The sequence below is a fragment of the Nerophis lumbriciformis genome, linkage group LG15 (assembly GCF_033978685.3).
Source record: "Nerophis lumbriciformis linkage group LG15, RoL_Nlum_v2.1, whole genome shotgun sequence".
In the NCBI taxonomy this organism is placed as follows: Eukaryota; Metazoa; Chordata; class Actinopteri; order Syngnathiformes; family Syngnathidae; genus Nerophis; species Nerophis lumbriciformis.
In genome coordinates this window covers 17273231-17298888 of record NC_084562.2, presented here as the reverse complement: position 1 = coordinate 17298888, position 25658 = coordinate 17273231, and the positions used below count along the sequence as shown (strand labels likewise).

At 39.0% G+C, this 25658-nt stretch overlaps 1 protein-coding gene across 1 annotated transcript in view; it reads right to left on the bottom strand.

The window, feature by feature from the left end:
• e2f8 (E2F transcription factor 8) overlaps nt 1-20835 on the bottom strand; it is a 28823-nt gene extending 7988 nt beyond the window's left edge. The window contains exons 1-9 of the mRNA XM_061975359.1: nt 20679-20835; nt 16447-16688; nt 16198-16351; nt 11721-12035; nt 11485-11646; nt 5674-5811; nt 4022-4237; nt 3882-3954; nt 5-491 (exon numbers count right to left, since the gene is read on the bottom strand). Of these exons, the coding sequence (XP_061831343.1) occupies nt 5-491; nt 3882-3954; nt 4022-4237; nt 5674-5811; nt 11485-11646; nt 11721-12035; nt 16198-16351; nt 16447-16617 (1716 nt within the window). The 5' untranslated portion in view covers nt 16618-16688; nt 20679-20835. The remainder of the gene's footprint in view (nt 1-4; nt 492-3881; nt 3955-4021; nt 4238-5673; nt 5812-11484; nt 11647-11720; nt 12036-16197; nt 16352-16446; nt 16689-20678) is intronic.
• Nucleotides 20836-25658: the final 4823 nt, after the last annotated feature.

Here is a 25658-nt window from a genome sequence, read left to right as displayed (position 1 = left end):
TTACCTTGAGGTTAGAGTTGAGTCGCTTAGCTTTAGGAGGACTGCTCTCTGCAGCTGGATCAGAACACGCTCGTTTGACCAGAAGAGGGCTCCCGTCCAACACTTTTAAGGTGGACTGGTTCTTGGTAGCTAACGGGCCGGTCGGGCTCTGCCCGGTCTTCTCTTCGAAAGTCATCGAGCGTACGGCATAGCTCGTCGGATGTGGTCTGGTCAGAGGGTTGGGCCTGAGAGAAGCTGCGTGCAAATAGACGGGGTAGGCTCCGCCCCCCTGCTGCTGAGGTAAAATGACGGGGATGAAGGGTGAGCATTGTGCAGGGATGTATGCTACACCGCCCGAGGGCTGGGATGCCAGCGGGGTGCTGTGAATATCCTCGATTGGATTTAAGCTCGATGCCTGAGGCGGTTCCCCTGAGCTGGAAGTGGTCTGTTGGAGCCTCACAAGCATTGTTTTGGTCTCAGCAGGAACTGCCTTTGAATCTTTGCCTCCGGTTCTGGAATAGAATATCGGAAAATTACAAAGTGAATAATATATTATACCAGATGCAGGGAGCGGAATTGCTAAAGGAACAAGTTAAGGCATGAAAGATACTGATTTGGTAGACGCCAGCGATGCAACGATAAACGGTAACAATGATAACAAACCGTTAGTATAACTGTTAAATTAAAATGATCAAAAAAGCATGATAGATAACTGCACTTAGAAACTCACGGACTGACTGACTGCCACTAACATAAATAAATATATATACCGTATTTTCCGCACTATAAGGCGCACCTAAAAACCACAAATTTTCTCAAAAGCTAACAGTGCGCCTTATAACCCGGTGCGCTTTATTACGATTAATTTTCATAAAGTTTCGATCTCGCAACTTCGGTAAACAGCCGCCATCTTTTTTCCCGGTAGAACAGGAAGCGCTTCTTCTTCTACGCAAGCAACCGCCAAGGAAAGCACCCGCCCCCATAGAACAGGAAGCGCTTTAAGCAACCACCCGCCCCCGGAAGAAGAAGAAAAAACGCGCGGATATCACCGTACGTTTCATTTCCTGTTTACATCTGTAAAGACCACAAAATGGCTCCTACAAAGGACAAGGATCCGGTTCATAAAAAGACGCAATCTCTCCATCCGCACACGGATTACTACCGTATTTCACAGCAACTGATATTCCTGTGGAACGGGAGCACGTACGGTGAATATTCGCACCACAGGGAATGATAAGTCGTCCTTCACTGTGGTTCTAGCTTGCCATGCTAATGGCCAGAAACTTCCTCCCATGGTGATATTCAAAAGGAAGACCTTGCCAAAAGAGACCTTTCCAGCCGGCGTCATCATAAAAGCTAACTCGAAGGGATGGATGGATGAAGAAAAGATGAGCGAGTGGTTAAGGGAAGTTTACGCGAAGAGGCCGGGTGGCTTTTTTCACACAGCTCCGAAGGCGAACACACCTTCACTAAGACGGGCAGATAGCGCCGGTCGACATACGCCAACATCTGCCAGTGGATCGTAAATGCCTGGGCAGATAGTTTCGGTCACAACTGTGGTCCGAGCTTTCCGGAAGGCAGGATTCACAGAACTGCTGCACAACAACAGCGACACTGAATCCGATGACTTCGACGAGGCGGAGCCGGCCATTTTTGGATCCCACGCTTGCGCAACTTTTCAATTCGGACACCGAAGACGAAGAATTCGAAGGATTTACGAATGAAGAATAACTTCAGAAGGTGAGCGCTATGTTTATTTTGTGTGTTGTGACATTAACGTTCGAGCAACATTATGTTGCTATTTATTGCTCTACACCATTTTGAATTTTACTATGTTTGTGATTGCACATTTGCGTACATTTTGGGACAGAGTTGTTAGAACGCTGGTTTTCAATATATTATTAAAGTTTGACTGAACTATCTGACTGTTTTTTTGACATTCACTTTAGCGCAGCGTTTTTTTGACATTCACTTTAGCGCAGCGTAGGCGCGGCTTTTAGTCCGGGGCGGCTTATTGGTGGACAAAATTATGAAATATGTAATTCATAGAAGGTGCGGCTAATAATCCGGTGCGCCTTATAGTGCGGAAAATACGGTATATGTATGTGTATATATATATATATATATATATATGTATGTATGTATGTATGTATGTATGTATGTATGTATGTATGTATGTGTATATATATATATAAATATAAACACACACATACATAGGGTTTCCCCTTAATGCAACTGAATGTGGTGCACCGCCAGAGCAATATCGTAGTTGCTACACCTTGAAAATAAGGTGTTTTTTTTTTACGTGTAAACAATTGGTAGAATGTATTGAAGCCTTCAGAAGAAGTCACACAAAGTCTGACGCTATTTTTTTTTTAACTTTTATTGCCAATGTTAAGCTAACAAACTGCACAATTCCAACAGGTTTTACCTTCCGTGCAAACACTTTTGTCTCTGTGCTACCCCGGACACACAACAACACTTCTTCATTCCTCTTCCCCTATATCCGCTTTCAGACAAATTAACAAAACCACACGAACATAAAACATTACCACCGGCAGGTCGTGACAGTATGAATGGATATATATATATATAGCTTATTATGTGTGCACTGTTGACAAGTGAAAACTCAGCCACCAAAATGATACTTTGATCACGGATAACCGCGCTTCCGAAACCGGATGTAAACAAAACGCATGCAATTGCCAATAGTCAGCATGTCTGCGATGTGGACGTAACTTTAATATATCCCAGATATACCCACGGACAGCAATTTACAAAATGTGCAATGTATATATATATATATATATATATATATATATATATATATATATATACTGTGTATATATATATATATATATATTAGGGATGTTCGATAATGGCTTTTTGCCGATATCCGATATTGTCCAACTCTTTAATTACCGATACCGATATCAACCGATACATACAGTCGTGGAATTAACACATAATTATGCCTAATTTGGACAACCAGGTATGGTGAAGATAAGGTACTTTTAAGAAAAAATAATAAAATAAAATAAATAAATTAAAAACATTTTCTTGAATAAAAAAGAAAGTAAAACAATATAAAAACAGTTACATAGAAACTAGTAATTAATGAAATTTAGTAAAATTAACTGTTAAAGGTTAGTACTATTAGTGGACCAGCAGCACGCACAATCATGTGTGCTTACGGACTGTATCCCTTGCAGACTGTATTGATATATATTGATATATAATGTAGGAACCAGAATATTAATAACAGAAAGAAACAACCCTTTTGTGTGAATGAGTGTGAATGAGTGTAAATGGGGGAGGGAGGTTTTTTGGGTTGGTGCACTAATTGTAAGTGTATCTTGTGTTTTTTATGTTGATTTAATAAAAAAACAAAAAAAAAAACTTTAAAAAAAAAAAAACGATACCGATAAAAAAAAACAACAATACCGATAATTTCCGATATTACATTTTAACGCATTTATCGGCCGATAATATCGGCAGGCCGATATTATCGGACATCTCTAATATATATATATATATATATATATATATAAAACACATACACAGTACATATACATACTTATACAGTATATACATATATATGTATACATACATATACCGGTATATCTATACATACAAATATATATAAATATATATATATATATATGCATACATATACACATACATATATATATATATATATATATATACATATATATATATCTATATCGCCCATCAATAACACTTACAGTAATTGTGAGACACTGAGTAAATGAAACATTTGTTGATTATCGTCAATGAGAATAGTCGTTATTTATAGTTCTAATTTAAAATTACATAAAAGCGTTAAAAAAAATGACAAATTAAACGTGGCATGCACTTAACACAGTTTTGAATGAACTTACGCGGACTCCTGGTCAAGTTGAATTTTACAAATAGCAGCAAGTTGGGCCATTTTGCTCGGGAAGTCGTTGTCACCTGACAGCAAAGAGCACAAATGAGACAACGGATCAAAACATGAGACATTTTCACAAAGTGTACTCACTGAAGGCACTCTTAGCGGGGCTACTGGGCGCCGAGCTAATCTTGCGCCGGTCATCCTGAATGCTCTTGGCCAGCTTCATTAGAGACGGGTGTCGCGTGAAGCTTCGCTTAGTGCCGGGCGACGAAAAGAGGTTTTTGGCACAGTTTTCTAAAGTAGAGCGGGACTCCAGCACATTTGTCTTATTGGGTGGACACGTGGGAGTGGAACTCACAATATCTGAAATAAAAACAGTCAGGTGAAATGTTACAGTATTTGACATTTAGTCATCTAGAAAGAAATATATCAAATGTAGGAGCACCAAAATCAGAACATTGCATTGTGGGAGAGGTGGCACCTTCTGTTATGATGAGAACATTAACAACTATGCATTATATTGAGGGATGTAACTATATGAAAATCCCAGTATTGTTGAATGGGCTCAAAAATTTCTTCCACACACTTTTAATCAAGTTTTATTTCAAAAAGAAAATCAAATAGACACACAATAAAAATAAACTATCTTGGCAGGAGAAACATTAATTATTGTTCTGGCTTCTTCTGGGGCGGTATAGCTCGGTTGGTAGAGCGGCCATGCCATCAACTTGAGGGTTGCAGGTTCGATCCCCGCTTCTGCCATCCTCGTCACTGCCGTTGTGTCCTTGGGCAAGACACTTTACCCACCTGCTCCCAGTGCCACCCACACTGGTTTAAATGTAACTTAGATATTGGGTTTCACAATGTAAAGCGCTTTGAGTCATTTGAGAAAAAGCGCTATATAAATGTAATTCACTTCACTTCTTACTCTCGTTACCTTGCGTAATGACAATAAAGCTGATTCTGATTCTGAAGACCCATTTGTTTATTATTTGACTGTATGTTCATTTGCTTTCTTTTTAGTATTTTTAAAAACTAAAGGAACGTCCGGTTCACTTTCTGTTGTAGACAAATTTGTGTCCTATTCATCTGAGTTAGGGATGAAACAATATGAACATTTCATATCACAGTTATTGTGACCAAAATTCTCACAATTATCATTATTATCGCAAAACTGTTGAATGTGCTCTGAAAGTACATACACGCACAGAAATCTTTTGACCAAGTATTTTTTTAAATGACTAAAAAAAAATAGATGTTCGAAAACCCAATATTTTGCATGTTTTGCGTTTTTTATGCTTCACTGATAGTGTTTTCGTCTTAGTATTTTATGTTTTATTGGCTCAGCTCTTATTGTTTTAAATATTGGTTTACACTGTAGCACTTTAATATTAATTTAAATGAAAAGTGTGTAACAAATCAAAGCTATTATGATTATTTCTGGCTGTTGTTGTGGCATCCTACTCTGTTCAGCGGTCTTTGAACACACCGTAAAAACACATGAATGAATGATCATTGTTCTGAGAGCACAGGTTCAATGTCCACAATTAAATCGTTTAGTTGCGTAGACAGTAATGTGTTTATATACTGAAAGTTTAGATTGGGGTATGTCGTTCATAACGAGGAAATACATTAATGTCCCTTGTTTTCATGGTAGCATTTAAGGTGGCTAGCCAGCCATTAGCGCACAAGCTTGCTTCTCCAGTAAATAATCAGTATCACCGGTCTGTGAGTGCGGTTATCAATCGTGAGTTTACCATAACTCTATATGTAATCACAATCATGAATACGTATTATACCTTTCACTTTAGGGAGGTCGTTTGGGCCGACCCATTCAAATGCCGGTTTCCTCCCTCTTTCTTCTGTTACATGGACCTTTTCAATAAGCTTCAGGCTCCGCAGCACATTAGCGATGTCATAAAGTCGTCTCACTTTAGCTGCAAACATAAAACAAATAGAAAATTATATACATATATGTATATATATATATATATATATATATATATATATATATATATATATAGCATTCAAAGGTTTGTGACAAAAAAAAGCAACATCCATTTGTACTTTGTGCTCACTTTTTGTTTGTACTACAACCACACAAAACTACATGCACATGTGACAGTGTTGGCGCTAGGAATTTTCTAAAATGTCAAATCAAGTCATAAAAATGGGCTCCCACTTTTTTGTAACCATTTTGAAAACCAATGTTAAATGTATGCATCATCTTGTTGTATCTTGCATTCTACATTGTGTTTTGGAAAAAAAGTTGTCATAAACGTTACTTAATTTTTTATGCATATGTAAAATTTGTATGCATTTGTACCGTATTTTTCGGACTATAATTCGCAGTTTTTTTCATAGTTTGGCCGGGGGTGCGACTTATACTCAGGAGTGACTTATGTGTGAAATTATTAACACATTAGCGTAAAATATCAAATAATATTATTTAGCTCATTCACGTAAGAGACCAGACGTATAAGATTTCATGGGATTTAGCGATTAGGAGTGACAGATTGTTTGGTAAACGTATAGCATGTTCTATAGGTTATAGTTATTTGAATGACTCTTACCATAATATGTTACGTTAACATACCAGGCACGTTCTCAGTTGGTTATTTATGCCTCATATAACGTACACTTATTCAGCCTGTTGTTCACTATTCTTTATTTATTTTAAATTGCCTTTCAAATGTCTATTCTTGGTGTTGGCTTTTATCAAATAAATTTCCCCCAAAAATGCGACTTATACTCCAGTGCGACTTATATATGTTTTTTTCCTTCTTTATTATGCATTTTCAGCCGGTGCGACTTATACTCCGCAGCGACCTATACTCTAAAATATACGGTAAATGTATTCAGTGATAAACATTCATTCACTTTCTTCTTTCCTTCATGGATCTAAACTTTACCGCTGCCGCCTCAAAATCAAAGTTATCTGGCTGACGAGGACCACTGACACATCTTATCTCTGCATATTTGACTGGAATACCCTTACGGGCATTACTTATATCACAATCAAGTACCTACTGTAGTGTTTAATTGTTGAAATACCCTTTACAAAGCTAAATATCTACCCTAACGACCACTTTGCTGCTGCCAAAAATTGATTTTAAGGGTATTTCAACAAGTAAACAGTACAGTAGGTACTTGATTTTGGATATATGTAATGCCCATAAGGGTATTCTAGTAAAATATGCAGAGATAAGATGTGTCAGTATCAAAATATTACTTATAATCAATTTTTGGCAGCATCAAAGTGGTCGTTTGGGTAGATTTTTAGCTTTATAAAGGGTATTTCAACAAGTAAACAGTACGGTACACTAGGTACTTGATTTTGATGTATGTAATGCTCATAAGGGTATTCTAGTAAAATGTGCGCGTGTAAATATCAAAATATTACGTTGAATCACTTTTTGTCAGGCAATATTACATTGGGGGCGGTATGGCGTAGTGGGTAGAGCGGCCGTGCCAGAAACCTGAGGGTTGCAAGTTCGCTCCCCGCCTCTTGACATCCAAATCGCTGCCGTTGTGTCCTTGGGCAGGACACTTCACCCTTTCCCCCAGTGCCGCTCACACTGGTGAATGAATGATAAATGATTGGTGGTGGTCGGAGGGGCGGTAGGCGCAAACTGGCAGCCACGCTTCCGTCAGTCTACTCCAATGCAGTTGTGGCTATGAAAGTAGCTTACCACCACCAGGTGTGAATGAATGATGGGTTCTCACTTCTCTGTGAAGCGCTTTGAGTGTCTAGAAAAGCGCTATATAAATATAATCCATTATTATTATTATTATTTAATGAAAATTTTACCTGGGGATAGGTTGATTGACAACACTAAATTGGCCCTAGTGTGTGAATGTGAGTGTGAATGTTGTCTGTCTATCTGTGTTGGCCCTGCGATGAGGTGGCAACTTGTCCAGGGTGTACCCCGCCTTCCGCCCGAAGCAGCTGAGCGACCCCAAAGGGGACAAGCGGTAGAAAATGGATGGATGGATGAATACATCCAAACACTTTATAAATATGTATTATGTGCACGAAGAAAAAACAGTTACAATTGTATGTATCTTCTAAACAAGAAAGAGGTTTTATCACATCAACATCGAACTAACAACAATCCTTTCAATCTCATCAATACCACAGAAAAGGCAAACTGTCATTTTCCGGACACGACAAAGGCTTAAATAATGTCAAACACGTAGCGTTACAATAACCACAAAGATAAAGTGTTTGTCTTACACCTAGTAATCCGCTGTGGACAGACGAAGTCAAGCAAGGAAAATCAATTTTTGGCAGGCAATCACATTTTGGCACAACACCGGCAAATATAAACAAAACAAAGGCATAAAGCGATAATCGATAAAAAAAACCATGCAAACCGGAGTTTTGACATGGGAAAAGCAGAGTCTGTAAAAATTGTTGTTGGACGCATAGACTTCTGGAAATGCATCCTTTCTAATTTCAATGCATAAAAGGACACAAAAAGTGCGTTAACGGCAACATTGTATAAATATATATATATATATATATACAAACCCCGTTTCCATATGAGTTGGGAAATTGTGTTACCGTATTTTCCGCACTATAAGGCGCACCTAAAAACCACAATTTTTCTCAAAAGCTGACAGTGCGCCTAATAACCCGGTGCGCTTTATTACGATTCATTTTCATAAAGTTTCGGTCTCGCAACTTCGGTAAACAGCCGCCATCTTTTTTCCCGGTAGAACAGGAAGCGCTTCTTCTTCTACGCAAGCAACCGCCAAGGAAAGCACCCGCCCCCATAGAACAGGAAGCGCTTCACCCGCCCCCGGAAGAAGAAGAAAAAACGCGCGGATATCACCGTACGTTTCATTTCCTGTTTACATCTGTAAAGACCACAAAATGGCTCCTACTAAACGATCCGGGTCATAAAAAGACGCAATCTCTCCATCCGCACACGGATTACTACCGTATTTCACAGCAACTGAACCGCACTGTGGAACGGGAGCACGTACGGTGAATATTCGCTCCACAGGGAATGAGAAGTCATCCTTCACTGTGGTTCTAGCTTGCCATGCTAACTTCCACTCATGGTGATATTCAAAAGGAAGACCTTGCCAAAAGAGACCTTTCCAGCCGGCGTCATCATAAAAGCTAACTCGAAGGGATGGATGGATGAAGAAAAGATGAGCGAGTGGTTAAGGGAAGTTTACGCGAAGAGGCCGGGTGGCTTTTTTCACACAGCTCCGAAGGCGAACACACCTTCACTAAGACGGGCAGACAGCCTCGGACGACATACGCCAACATCTGCCAGTGGATCGTAAATGCTTGGGCAGATATTTCGGTCACAACTGTGGTCCGAGCTTTCCGGAAGGCAGGATTCACAGAACAACAGCGACACTGACTCCCGATGACTTCTACGAGACGGAACCGGCCATTTTGGATCCCACGCTAGCGCAACTTTTCAATTCGGACACCGAAGACGAAGAATTCGAAGGATTTACGAATGAAGAATAACTTCAGAAGGTGAGCGCTATGTTTATTTTGTGTGTTGTGACATTAACGTTCGAGCAACATTATGTTACTATTGCTCTACACCATTTTGAATTTTACTATGTTTGTGATTGCACATTTGCGTACATTTTGGGACAGAGTTGTTAGAACGCTGGTTTTCAATATATTATTAAAGTTTGACTGAACTATCTGACTGTTTTTTTGACATTCACTTTAGCGCAGCGTTTTTTTGACATTCACTTTAGCGCAGCGTAGGCGCGGCTTTTAGTCCGGGGCGGCTTATTGGTGGACAAAATTATGAAATATGTAATTCATAGAAGGTGCGGCTAATAATCCGGTGCGCCTTATAGTGCGGAAAATACGGTATATGTAAATATAAACGGAATACAATGATTTGCAAATCCTTTTCAACCCATATTCAATTGAATGCACTACAACGACAAGATATTTGATGTTCAAACTCATAAACTTTATTTTTTTTTTGCAAATAATAATTAACTTAGAATTTCATGGCTGCAACACATGCCAAAGTAGTTGGGAAAGGGCATGTTTACCACTGTGTTACATGGCCTTTCCTTTTAACAACACTCAGTAAACGTTTGGGAACTGAGGAGACACATTTTTTAAGCTTCTAAGGTGGAATTCTTTCCCATTCTTGCTTGATGTACAGCTTAAGTTGTTCAACAGTCCGGGGATCTCCGTTGTAGTATTTTAGGCTTCATAATGCGCCACACATTTTCAATGGGAGACAGGTCTGGACTACAGGCAGGCCAGTCTAGTACCCGCACTCTTTTACTATGAAGCCACGTTGATGTAACACCTGGCTTGGCATTGTCTTACTGAAATAAGCAGGGGCGTCCATGGTAACGTTGCTTGGATGGCAACATATGTTGCTCCAAAACCTGTATGTACCTTTCAGCATTAATGGTTCCTTCACAGATGTGTAAGTTACCCATGTCTTGGGCACTAATACACCCCCATACCATCACAGATGCTGGCTTTTCAACTTTGCGTCTATAACAATCCGGATGGTTCTTTTCCTCTTTGGTCCGGACGACACGACGTCCACAGTTTCCAAAAACAATTTGAAATGTGGACTCGTCAGACCACAGTACACTTTTCCACTTTGTATCAGTCCAACTTAGATGAGCCCAGGCCCAGCGAAGCCGACGGCGTTCCTGGGTGTTGTTGATAAACGGTTTTCGCCTTGCATAGGAGAGTTTTAACTTGCACTTACAGATGTAGCGACCAACTGTAGTTACTGACAGTGGGTTTCTGAAGTGTTCCTGAGCCCATGTGGTGATATCCTTTACACACTGATGTCGCTTGTTGATGCAGTACAGCCTGAGGGATCGAAGGTCACAGGCTTAGCTGCTTACGTGCGGTGATTTCTCCAGATTCTCTGAACCCTTTGATGATATTACGGACCGTAGATGGTGAAATCCCTAAATTCCTTGCAATAGCTGATTAAGAAAGGTTTTTCTTAAACTGTTCAACAATTTGCTCACGCATTTGTTGACAAAGTGGTGATCCTCGCCCCATCCTTATTTGTGAATGACTGAGCATTTCATGGAATCTACTTTTATACCCAATCATGGCACCCACCTGTTCCCAATTTGCCTGTTCACCTGTGGGATGTTCCAAATAAGTGTTTGATGAGCATTCCTCAACTTTATCAGTATTTATTGCCACCTTTCCCAACTTCTTTGTCACGTGTTGCTGGCATCAAATTCTAAAGTTAATGATTATTTGCACACAAAAAAATATTTATCAGTTTGAACATCAAATATGTTGTCTTTGTAGCATATTCAACTGAATATGGGTTGAAAATGATTTACAAATCATTGTATTCCGCTTATATTTACATCTAACACAATTTCCCAACTTATATGGAAACGGGGTTTGTATATATATATACACATATCTGAAAGGCTTGTGACATAAAAAACAAAAAGAAGCAACATTCATTAGTATTTTGTTCTCACGTATTGTTTTTACTACAACTACGCAAAACTACATGCACATGTGACATGGCCAATTATGCAAATTAGACGACATGCTGTAAACCCCGCCGCAGATAGATTGCAGTCCCGCAACATGCAACACACAAACTACTCACTCTTGAATTTGTTCTTGTCTTGGTCTGCACCCTGGTCCTCTCCGATCAAGATTTTAGCAGCTACATCCAGGCTGACCACAGGAGGACAGGAGACCAGGAAGAGCATGACAAACTTCTGGCTCATTACCCTCAGAGATTTGTCCTTTCGACTGTTGACGGACGCTAGGGTGGCAAACAGAAACAATGTTGTAGTTATCATAATTCATCACCGCGAAAGGGGATATTTGACCTCTCACCTGCTTTGAACTCAACCCCCGGAAGCTCGACAAAGAAGAGCTCCTTCTGCCCGTGCTCGCTACTTTCCGAGTCCGCCGCCTCTTTGTTTTCCTTCTCCTCCATGTCGAAATCAAACTCCGTATCCAGGAAGCGCTGTCGGATCTGCTGCATCTGCTGGCCGTACTTCTGCTCCTCGCCCACCCGCTTCAGGATGGCCAGCGTCTGGGCCAGATTGGTCCGTCCGTGCCACATGTAGCGGTTCTTTGCCGAGCGGCTCACCATGTGCAAGCTCTCCAGCACGTTCATGATATCGTAAATGCGGCGGCGTTCCACATCTGTGTAGACAGATAATAGTATAACTAATCAATCAATCAATCAATGTTTATTTATATAGCCCTAAATCACAAGTGTCTCAAAAGGGCTGCACAAGCCACAACGACATCCTCGGTTCAGATCCCATAACGAACACATGACAAGACTGGATACAGTTGGATTGTAAGACCCTGCTAACTAGGGGTGGGTAGCTGTCACTTTTGAATTGACACTACCTATTGCCGGTACCTGGAAAGTACCAATTTTTGGTACTTGTTCAATATTAATAAATGCAATTTTTTTTGGGGGGGGGTGTACATTTTTTTCTCTAAATTTGCCCCCCCGAGCCATAATAATTGCCCAGGCCTGCACAGTGTTTAAAGGGGAACATTATCACCAGACCTATGTAAGCGTCAATATATACCTTGATGTTGCAGAAAAAAGACCATATATTTTTTTAACCGATTTCCGAACTCTAAATGGGTGAATTTTGGCGAATTAAACGCCTTTCTATTATTCGCTCTCGGAGCGATGACGTCACAACGTGACGTCACATCGGGAAGCAATCCGCCATTTTCTCAAACACCGAGTCAAATCAGCTCTGTTATTTTCCGTTTTTTCGACTGTTTTCCGTACCTTGGAGACATCATGCCTCGTCGGTGTGTTGTCGGAGGGTGTAACAACACGAACAGGGACGGATTCAAGTTGCACCAGTGGCCCAAAGATGCGAAAGTGGCAAGAAATTGGACGTTTGTTCCGCACACTTTACCGACGAAAGCTATGCTACGACAGAGATGGCAAGAATGTGTGGGTATCCTGCGACACTCAAAGCAGATGCATTTCCAACGATAAAGTCAAAGAAATCTGCCGCCAGACCCCCATTGAATCTGCCGGAGTGTGTGAGCAATTCAGGGACAAAAAACCTCGGTAGCACGGCAAGCAATGGCGGCAGTTTGTTCACGCAGACGAGCGAGCTAAACCTCCTGGATGTCTTGGCTCACACCGTCCCTTATGCCACCGAAGATGATCAAGAGAAGAATATCGACCCTAGCTTCCCTGGCCTGCATTGGACATCAACTCCAAAACTGGACAGATCAGCTTTCAGGAAAAGAGCGCAGATGAGGGTATGTCTACAGAATATATTAATTGATGAAAACTGGGCTGTCTGCACTCTCAAAGTGCATGTTGTTGCCAAATGTATTTCAAATGCTGTAAACCTAGTTCATAGTTGTTAGTTTCCTTTAATGCCAAACAAACACATACCAATCGTTGGTTAGAAGGCGATCGCCGAATTCGTCCTCGCTTTCTCCCGTGTCGCTGGCTGTCGTGTCGTTTTCGTCGGTTTCGCTTGCATACGGTTCAAACCGATATGGCTCAATAGCTTCAGTTTCTTCTTCAATTTCGTTTTCGCTACTTGCCTCCACACTACAACCATCCGTTTCAATAAATGCGTAATCTGTTGAATCGCTTAAGCCGCTGAAATCCGAGTTTGAATCCGAGCTAATGTCGCTATAGCTTGCTGTTCTTTCCGCCATGTTTGTTTGTATCGGCATCACTGTGTGACGTCACAGGAAAATGGACGGGTGTATATAACGATGGTTAAAATCAGGCACTTTGAAGCTTTTTTTAGGGATATTGCGTGATGGGTAAAATTTTGAAAAAAACTTCGAAAAATAAAATAAGCCACTGGGAACTGATTTTTAATGGTTTTAACCCTTCTGAAATTGTCATAATGTTCCCCTTTAAACAATATTGTGCATCTTAGTTGTAGTTTTGATTTCCAAATTTGGAGGTGTTGAAAATCACTAATCAGTAGGGGTGTAACGGTACGTGTATTTGTATTGAACCGTTTCGGTACGGGGTTCCGGTTCGGTGGCAAACCGAACGAGTTTCCACACGAACATATTAAGTAGTTAAGTCTTAACAAGCTGCTCTGCTTTCTGCCTCTGTCTCCTACACAGCACCCAGCATTGTCCTACCCACACAACCATCTGATTGGTTACAACCTTAGCGGTAACAGCCTATCAGCAGTGCGTATTCAGGGCGGTAACAGCCAATCAGCAGTGCGTATTCAGAGCGCATGAAGTCAGTGCTTCTGCAGTGGGGTTAGCAGATAGGTGTTTAGCAGGTTAGCATCAGACAGCGGACTCTCCCCAAATAAAAATAAACACCTCCCAGTCAACTACTCGTAACATCACTATGAGCCCGTTGACCTTCTAGAAACAAACTGCAGCTCAGCACGCTCGCAGTCCTGGCTTGAGGTGAAGGCTAATTAGCTTTTAGCGTAACGTTAGCTCATTTTGCGGTGTGTGTGTGTGTGTGTGTAATCATTAGTAATGTAGCAGGCTAGTTTTGAATAGCAGGGTCCCTGCTATCACACGTTGATAAAAATATAACATTTACATAATAAAAATCCACTACAGGCTTCCCAAACGCTGTAATAAATTAAGCATGATGAGTTGACTTGAAACTGTTTAATGTTGCACTTTTTATATGTAGAAGAAAAGTTTTGTCATTTTATTTAATCCGAGCAACAACTTGAGGCAGTTTAATGTTGATTAACGTGGGCAGAATTATTATAGTGTTCCCAATGTTAAAAGGATAAAGCCATTGTTTACAAATTTGGTAAATAAATAACCAACAAATTTATATTTTCTTGTTTTCTTACTGTACCGAAAATGAACCGAACCGTGACCTCTAAACCGAGGTACGTACCGACCCGAATTTTTTGTGAACCGTTACACCCCTACTAATCAGTAACAAATCCAACATAAATTCGCATCGAGCTAGCGCATTTTGAAAAGTAAAGCCGTATTGTATTTTTGAGCGACTTCCTTTTGCTTTGAAAAAGTTATCACTACCTAGAGCAGGGGTCGGCAACCTTTACCAGTCAAAGAGCCATTTTGACCAGTTTCACAAATTACGGTATAGAAAACAATGGGACGCAATTTTTTTGGGAAATTTTAAATGAAATAACACTGCATACAAATTTTTTTTTTGCTTTGTGCTATGTATGACCAGGGGTCTCAGACACGCTGCCCACACCTTTATGTGGACTTTGAAAGCTGGTGCGGCATGCGGGTTTTAGATGAATGGCGCTTGTCAGCGTCATGCGTGCCGTGATGGTACAGCATATAGCACCCACTACAGTCAGCGTGACTGATCAGCCACACATTGCATGGGGTTTCCGCTTGCTCACGTAGGTAACAGCAAGGCATACTTGGTCAACAACCACACAGGTCACACTGACGGTGGCGGTATAAAAAAAAACTTTAACACTCTTACTAATAATGCGCCACACTGTGAACCCACACCAAACAAGAATGACAAACACATTTCGGGAGAACATCTGCACCGTAACACAACATAAACACAACAGGATAAATACCCAGAATCCCATGCAGCCCTAACTCTTCCGGGATACATTATACACCCCCCGCTACCAAACCCCGCCCACTTCAACCGACGCACAGAGAGAGAGAGGGTTGGGGGGGGGTTGATGTGTGAGGGAGCAGGGTTGGGGTGGGGGCGGGGTTTGGTGGTAGCAGGAGTGTATAATGTAGCCCGGAAGAGTCAGGGCTGCATGGGATTCTGGGTGTTTGTTCTGTTGTGTTAAGGTGCAGATGTTCTCCCGAAATGTGTTTGTCATTCTTGTTTGGTTTTGGTTCAAAGTGTGGCGCATTATTAGTAAGAGTGTTAAAGTTGTTTTATATGACCACCGTCAGTGTAACCTGTGTGGCTGTTGACCAAGTATGCCTTGCTGTCAAATACGTGTTCAAGCAGAAGATGTATATTGTATAACAAGTGTTGGGCTGGCACGCTGTTAATACAGATTTTAGAGGGCGCCAAATGTTGTACCATCATGGCACGCCCTTATTATAGCCGTAAGGGTGAAAATCGGTGAATATTAATCCCGGGAGTTTTCTGCGAGAGGCACTGAAATCCGGAAGTCTCACGGGTAAATTGGGGGGTTCAGCAAGTAAGCTGCTGAGCCGCATCAGAGTGATCAAAGAGCCGCATACGGCTCCGGAGCCGCGGGTTGCCAACCCCTGACCTAGGGGGAGTCTGGCAACAAAGGTATCTAAATATAGCACGGTTTGATTTGATTCGAATCGGAACTCGGCAGACTTGGGTCGGTACCTATAATAGTACCAAATTCGGTACCCATCCCTACAGCTGACATACTCAGTTCCGTGGCCACGTCATCCAGGCAGATGTCAATGTTGTGAGTCGGGTCAGGGCTATCCGGGTAGCGGGCGAGGAACTTGTGACAGAGCAAACCCAGACTTTTTTCCTTTCTGCTGATCAATCTCTCAGACTCATCTCCGTCTCCAACGTCCTACAGGAAAATGACGACAAACGGGTGAGAAGAACATATCAGCATCTGTTTGTGAACATTCTGCATCCAAATAACTGTTTAAAATGTGTTTTTACCTGAGTTGAATCAGGAACCTTTTGCAGTTTGGGATCTGGACATAGCTCCATCTCACGGTTCCTGATATCCGGACTGGCAGCACTGATGAGCATTTTGAGGTTGGATGTTGGCGTCCATGGATCAACAGACCGTGTTTCTCTTCCTTTTTTTGGAGTTGCGAGCGGGCCCATGATAAGTTGTGTGTGCTCGCCACTTCTCAAGGACTTATCAAACCCAGAGAGGCTATAAAGCCATCACCAGCCTTTTAACAAAACGGGGAAGAAAATAGATTTTTATTACATGCTTTTTCATTGTTATATATTGAAACAATTAGAGCCTGTGTAAGTGAAATATGTACACATATACGAGGGCTGGGCCGATAAAACAATATCAATATACAGTACAGGCCAAAAGTTTGGACACACATTCTCAGTTCAATGCGTTTTTGTTATTTTCATGACTATTTACATTGTAGATTGTCACTGAAGGCATCAAAACTATGACACTTGTGAAGTGAAAACCCTCTTGAAGCTCATCGAGAGAATGCCAAGGGTGTGCAAAAAAGTAATCAGAGAAAAGGGTGGCTATTTTGAAGAAAATATAAAACATGTTTTCAGTTATCTCACTTTTTTTTGTTAAGTACATAAGTCCACATGTGTTCATTCATAGTTTTGATGCCTTCAGTGACAATCTACAATGTAAATAGTCATGAAAATAAAGAAAACACATTGAATGAGAAGGTGTGTCCAAACTTTTCGCCTGTACTGTATATCACGATAAACACATATTAAATAAAAATTTGATATTCAGATATATATTTTGGCCGGACCATACCGTGTGTTACAAAACAAGGTTGGTTGCATAAACAAAAACTTGCATTCTGGTAACCTAGCAAAACAGAAAGTGATGACTGAGCAACGGGAGGGACACGCTAGCAGCCAATCACGTAACAGTATCAAGTTTGCCTGCGCAATCCTGCTGTTGATTCCCTGCATGGAGTGATAAGTGAAACTAAAAAACGATTGCTGCAGAGAGCGAAGAAATTGTCGACAAAACAGGAAGTTATCGCGACAGTATTGCAGTCTTGGGATTTTTAAAACGGACCCTAGTCCTTAACCGCGCTGAATTATTTTCTTTTCAACACACGTTTGATCTTGGGCTGCAACAACTAATCGATGAAATCGATTAAAATCGATTATAAAAATAATTGCCGATTAATTTAGTCATCGATTCGTTGGATCTATGCTATGCGCAGAGGTTTTTTTTTTAATTAATTTTTAAAAAAAATAAACCTTTATTTATAAACTGCAACATTTACAAACAGCTGAGAAACAATAATCAAAATAAGTATGGTGCCAGTATGCTGTTTTTTTCAAAAAAATACTGGATAGGATAGAAATGTAGTTTGTCTATTTTATCCGATTATTAATCGATTAATCGAAGTAATAATCGACAGATTAATCGATTATCAAATTAATCGTTAGTTGCAGCCCTAGTTTGATCCCTTTTCGGGTATACAGAAACAGGTCTGAACTTAAGTCCAGGAATATAAAAATAAAACAAATTTGCTACTTTTAAATAATAGTAATTTAGACCAATAATATTACTGCACAACATAAATTACTTTCCATACTTAAATAAGTATAACAGACCAAATCAAAGGTTACACATCCAAAACTTCCTGGTTCTTCTCCGGTTTTTGAATGTTTACATTTTCACACTTTGCACTATTTTGTTACACTTTGCTAAGCATTTTGCACATCCCAGCAGGCACAAGACATCGATACAACGTTTATTATGCTTATATGTCCTTTAAAACAACTTTGTAAAAGAGTTGTATTTGTAAATTGAGACAACGTTAGCATATAATGTTGGATCCACGTTGTCGGTTGGAAAATAACCAAATTTCAATGGTCAAGTCAACGTCACGACCTGACATTGAATACACGTCGTCAAAATCATGTTGTTTCAACGTTGTATTTGTGTTGCAGAATATTGGTCGGAAAATTACTAAAATTCAATGGTCAAATTAACGGAAAAGCATGTTGTTCCAACGTTAGGTTTGAGTTGATTAACGTCAAGACCTAACTCAACAAGTTCTCAATTTCGTTTTAATGTCTTGTACCTGCTGGGATATTCCTTATTTTTTGCGAATAGTTCCATATGATTTTAGAATGTTTACATTGATGGTTTTCCATGGTTACGTTGACATGTATTTTCCTTTCTGCCTTGATAGCAATAATATTTACACGTAATATATTATTTCCTCGTCCTTGTTTTTGATAGGCCATAAAAATATCAATAATTTTCGACATTGACCTATAAAAAACACGTATATCGTGATACAGTTTTCAGTCACATCGCAATATACTCCTCTTATATGTACTTAGTTAGAATAATACATAATGTTGGATATAGAGAACATACAAACCCTTTATTTATACTGAAATTCCACGACATAGTGAATTTGCAAATTATACACAAAGCAAACTATAATCTGCTACCCAAGAATATACAACAATTCTTCTCAACAAAAGAGGAGAAATATAATCTTAGAGAAAAATGTAATTTAAAACATGTGTACGCACGTACAACACTTAAGACCTTCAGTATATCAGTATGTGGAATTAAATTATGGAATGGATTAAGCAAAGAAATCAAACAATGTACTAATATGATCCACTTCGAGAAACTCTTCAAACTTTAAGTGTTTACAAATTACAAAGACGAAGAATAATGATAAAACTTTCTGAATTTATTTATTTCAAGATAATCTTACTCATCTCACCATAGGAAATATAACTTACTTCACCAATTACTATTTACCGTATTTTTCGGAGTGTAAGTCGCACCGACCGAAAATGCATAATAAAAAAGGAAAAAAACATATATAAGTCGCACTTTTGGGGGAAATTTATTTGATGAAAGCCAACAGCAAGAATAGACATTTGAAAGGCTATTTAAAATAAATAAAGAATAGTGAACAACAGGCTGAATAAGTGTACGTTATATGAGGCATAAATAACCAACTGAGAACGTGCCTGGTATGTTAACGTAACATATTATGGTAAGATTAATTCAAATAACTATAACATATAGAACATGCTATACGTTTACCAAACAATCTGTCACTCCTAATCGCTAAATCCCATGAAATCGTATACGTCTAGTCTCTTACGTGAATGAGCGAAATAATATTATTTGATATTTCACGGTAATGTGTTAATAATTTCACACATAAGTCGCTCCTGAGTATAAGTCTCACCCCCGGCCAAAATATGAAAAAAACTGCGACTTATAGTCCGAAAAATACGGTATTTTTTAATTGTTATTATTTATGGAGTATATTGTGACTAAAATTGAGAACAGGAAGTGAACAAAAGTTTTAGCAACTGCTATGTAAAGGAAAAGGGGTAGGATTAAATAAGCTCTGCTTCTTCCTACTCCTTTTCGAAGATGTTGAATAGGGACACTGGAAATTGTGATGTGTCATGTTGTTCCAAATAAACTCAAACGCAACTCAACTTACATGATTATCCATTAGAAAATATATTAAGCATTGACACACATTTCACTTAAACAGGCTTGCTATATACAGAGAGACGTGTTAATAATTCAGCACAAACTAATTACGTCATTTAACTTTGTTGGCTTAATTCGGAATAAACCATACGCCATAAATATTATCAAAAATAGTACTGTCACCAGAGAGGATAGCGAACTGAGAAATAAAAAAAAACAAATCAAAGAAAAACAAATCAAAACACAAGTTTTTATATTGGCGGTAAGTGACGTGCTATCTGTCGAATCATGGGGCTCGCAAGGCAGAGCGCCCGCCCTCTTTGTTTCAACCAGCCAATGAGCGCGCAGCAAACAGGAAGCGAGCCGGGCGTCCCGCGTCGGTAAGTATTTTTTGAAATCCTTGGCGGGTAACGAAGTCCACAGTGGCGGAATGCACACACATTTACACTTTTTCACAGAATAATACTGCGGATACATTAACACAATCTTATAGACAAAACGACGTGTTTCACTAGAAGAAAACAAAGCCATTTGTGCCACCAACGCGCGGTAAAACCGGTTATTCCAGATACAAACCGCTATTAAAAAAAAGGGTTTTGTTGAACGCGTAGAGCAGCGAGTAAAACAGCGGACATGTTTTGATTAGTTACCGATTAAAACGAATGATGTTATTTAAATTTGTAATTGTTATTTCATTAAAAAACAATACACAAGCTCGTTAAAGACTTACCACAGTCAGCGAGGGAAACCGGTCACATAAATGTGTTGCGAAGCATTACTAGTTATTCCCACAGATTATTCCGATGGTTTGAAATATAAATTTACACACAAAAAAAAGGGAACCAGCTATTAAGCGACAGAACTTCCGAATAAATTGCCGCCTCCAAAGTTGTGTGGGTAGCAACGTTAGGCCCTCCCGTACTGAGCATGCGCACTGACGACACTTCCGCCCGGGGCGGGTCAAGACTAGAGACAAGTACCGGACATGCCCAAGTTACACTTACTAAGATTTCACCAGTGGTTTGCCAGGAAAGGCCGTCTCTGCTGGCCTACCATAAACCATGACCATACATTAATAAAAGTTTATTTTTAAATTCCATCCATCCATTTTCTACCGCTTGTCCCTTTCGGGGTCGCGGGAGGTCACTGGAGCCTATCTCTGCTGCACTTTTCATAAATATGTAAAAGTATTCATCATATTCTCTTCATGTCGTATTAGGCTCCAGTGTTGCTGTTTTTAAGTTAGAGCTTTTTATCCAATCGGTATTCAGCTTGCTTGTTGCCAGCGCTGTGCGAATTCTGCCGGAGGCCTTCTGAATCAACATTAGTGCCTGGTTAACAGACAGATGCGATATAGCCATACTTGCCAACCTTGAGACCTCCGATTTCGGGAGGTGGGGGTTGGGGGCGGGGGGCGTGGTCGGGGGCGTGGTTAATATATATATATATATATATATATATATATATATATATATATATATATATATATATATATATATATATATATATATATATATGTATGTGTGGGAAAAAAATCACAAGACTATTTCATCTCTACAGGCCTGTTTCATGAGGGTTTCCTCAATCAAACCCTCATGAAACAGGCCTGTAGAGATGAAATAGTCTTGTGATTTTTTTCCCACACATACATATATTGCGCTCTACTACGGTATCGAGCACTATTTTTTGGATAACCTTATTAAGACATATATATATATATATATATATATATATATATATATATATATATATATATATATATATATATATATATATATATATATATATATATATATATATATATATATATATAAGAAATACTTGACTTTCAGTGAATTCTAGCTATTAAATATATATATATATTTTATTTTATATAAATAAAAAAAATATTTGAATTTCAGTGTTCACTTATTTACACATATACACACACATAACACTCATCTACTCATTGTTGAGTTAAGGGTTGAATTGTCCATCCTTGTTCTATTCTCTGTCACTATTTCAGAACACACACATTATACAACTATACATTATAAAATCAATAAGAAAACGGGAGCTCTAATTTGGGAGTCTGAATTAGGATCAGAAGTTCCTATACAAACATTGCGCACTCACGTCACCTTTTTGTATTGATTACTGCAGCAGTGCACTGGATTCATTCACAAATACAAACTACAACTCACAAACACTTTAGAGTTAGGCTCCACCATCAGAATGTGTACTTAAACTTATAAAGATCACCTGGATATTATTCAGTGAGTTGATTCACCAAAACTAACCTGTTATACAGGAGGAAAAAGCACACAGGACGTTTAAATTGTTCACAGACTGGTCGCTCTCATCAGAATGACAAGACACTTCCGGTCTGCAGGTGATAGCATTCAATTGGGAAGAAACGCCCTACTTCCCCCTACTGACCAATGTGAATACTGATAAATGTGTAATGACAGCTCCAAAAACGAATTCAAACCACAAAATAAAATAAATAAATCAACACAAAAATGTGACACATTATGGGTGGGTCACATATGCATGTACAGTAGATGGCAGTATTGTCCTGTTTAAAAGTGTCACAACATTGCTGTTTACGGCAGACAAACTGCTTTACGGTAGACGAAAACTTGACTGCTGTTGTTGTTGTGTGTTGTTACCGCGCTGGGAGGACGTTAATGAAACTGCCTTACAATAAACCCACATAAGAAACCAAGAACTCGCCCTCGATCATTCTACAGTTATAACGTGATTGGGCAGGCACGCTGTTTATATTGTGGGAAAGCGGACGTGAGAACAGGCTGTCAACACGTCACTCAAGGTCCGCATGGAGCTGGAGGGGGCGTGGTCTCCAGCTCCGCCTGAATTTCGGGAGAAAATTTGTCCCGGGAGGTTTTTGGGAGAGGCGCTGAATTTCGGGAGTCTCCCGGAAAATCCGGGAGGGTTGGCAAGTATGGATATAGCCGATCAGATCACGAGTTGTTGACAGTATTTTGATTGATTGATTGAAACTTTTATTAGTAGATTGCACAGTGAAGTACATATTCCGTACAATTGACCACTAAATGGTAACACCCGAATAAGTTTTTCAACTTGTTTAAGTCGGGGTCCACTATATACATAATACAGTCATCACACAAGCTAATCATCAGAGTATATACATTGAATTATTTACATTATTTACAATACGTACGCGATGAACGTAAAGCTGTATTAACACGCATATAACATGTTTATTAATTTTCTTTTTTTGTTTCCATTGTCGTGTTTCTGTTTGGGCGCTAAGTGGCGGCAAAAGCCAGCTTTACGCGGAGTCTCCATGGAAACGGACGAGCTTCTTCCAGGATGTTGAGCGAGAGCATAGAGTGACGTCATTTTAGAGGGAAGGTGCGGGACACCGATGGTTACTTTAGGTACACCTCGGAATTTAGCAAATTACTCTCGGCTAGATTGGTATCTAGATCAGAACAATCTATAAAAAGCTCTATACTCGTTGTTCACAGTATAACCATTTTATTTCATTCCGTACACGCCCTTTAAAAGAATTGATCTTGAATGCCTTATATTGAAAAGAACAGGGTATAAGCATGGATTAGTTCCAAGTGCAGCATGACTGCAATCAGAAAAACGTTTTGCAGCCCTGCCCACCCATTTCTTCCCACAGCCCCTGAATGCACCACTCGCTCGGGCTCACAGACCGGAGACATCAGCGTCCAGGCAAGGCATCTTCTCCACGAGGGGACGAAACAAGTGACAAGTTTTGGGTAAGAGTGTTTTTTTTCACTAACAAAAAATAGGACATTCACTAGTGCTTTTGTTGCCTCAATGTATATAGTGCGTGTTTTTTTTTCTCACGGCAGTTTCTAGAAAGCTCAGCATGCTCTGCAGGTTCTCCTGCAGGGATGCTGCAGTATAGCTCACTACTCCCTTCTCGCTATTTTAGCTACTATATATATATATATATATATATATATATATATATATATATATATATATATATATATATATATATATATATATATATATATATAATATGCTGCAGTATAGCTCACTACTCCCTTCTCACTATTTTAGCTACTATATATACATATATATATATATATATATATATACATTGCATGGGCACTTATGTTATAATTAATGTGTAAATACATCCTTATAAAGTGTTTTTAGTGTTGAAGTTCTTCAATAGTCATATTCTGTTTCATTTAATTGATCATATTCATATCATAGTAGGGCTGGAAATATAGACGATACAATATGCAATTATGATCTTTATTTTTTTTTAAATTATTATTATTATTATTATTTATTTATTTATTTTTTTATTTTTTTGTCCTGTCCAGCTACTCAGGCAAATCATATAATAATAATAATAATAATAATAATAATAATAATAATATATTTTATTTGTAAAATGCACTTTACATTGAACAAACAACCTCAAAGTGCTACAGTGTATTGAAAAAAATGATAATAATAAAAAGATAATAAAAAAATAAAAAAACTAGAACAGCCTAATAGCTAAAACTAGTATGCATACATCTATAAAAAGGCATTTTTGTAAATAAGGGTTTTTAAGCCTTTTTTAAAAAGCATCCACAGTCTGTGGTGCCCTCAGGTGGTCAGGGTACATTTTCATTAATTTTTTTAATCGGTTTTTGAACATTATGAATCTATTTAGAAACGGTGAGTAGGAATCGCGATTTGGATGTGAATCAATTTTTTAATAGACCACAAGAAGTGTTTGGAATGTCGAAAAAAATTATATGACCCCTTTAAATGTTTAATGGACATAACAAATGAGTCGGCGTAATTGGTCACCGTAGAACAGACCTGGGCAAATTAAGGCCTGTTAAGCTTTTCAATCTGGCCTGCTGGACATTCCCAAATAATTTTTTTAGATCTTTAAGATGGAAAGTGTAGCTGCCATTATGATGTGCAGTGATGTTTTCAAATGACCGTAAGTCTTGAACTATACAAAGTATTTCAATGGTTGGAATCTGCGCTTTTGCATGATATTCTAGTGACTATGGTATTCTACGTCACAGCAGCTCAGACGAGGTACCAAGAAGTGTGGGTGGGGAGCGTTTCCACAAAGTGATGCCAGAGCGGCCAGCCTGAAATGCAGGTGTCGGACAGACACGGAAGGATATTTTTACAACAGTGTTCTAAAGCTTAGTGATGTATCAGATATATCAGATCGTAGGTGTTTTTTTTACCCTTCATGTTCATATTTTGCTGTGTTTGTTGCATTTTTTGTTGCATTTCGCTTGATTGTAAAATATGTCGATAGAGAGGGGGTGTGACATTCATATGTTGTCAATATTCAGTGTTTTATTTTTCATAGTTAATATTGTACATCCCACATTCTTTATTTTTATGTACATTCTGGGTGTCTCATTCAGTAAAAAAGTTTTAAATTCCATTCCCGTTTTTTTAAGGCGGTCTGTCATAACGTTTTTAGCATTCAATCAGACATTATTGTGAGGTTTTGTATTAGTATTCCTAAAAATAGGACCCAAGCATACATACTGTACAGCAGATTTTCACAGCTTACATATGTATGTATGTACAGTATGTATGTATGTGTGTATATATATATATATATACCTGTATATATATATATATATATATATATATATATATATACCAATTTAGACACTTTTTTCTCAAAATTTGGCCCCCCGAGTCAAAATAATTGCCCAGGCCTGCCGTA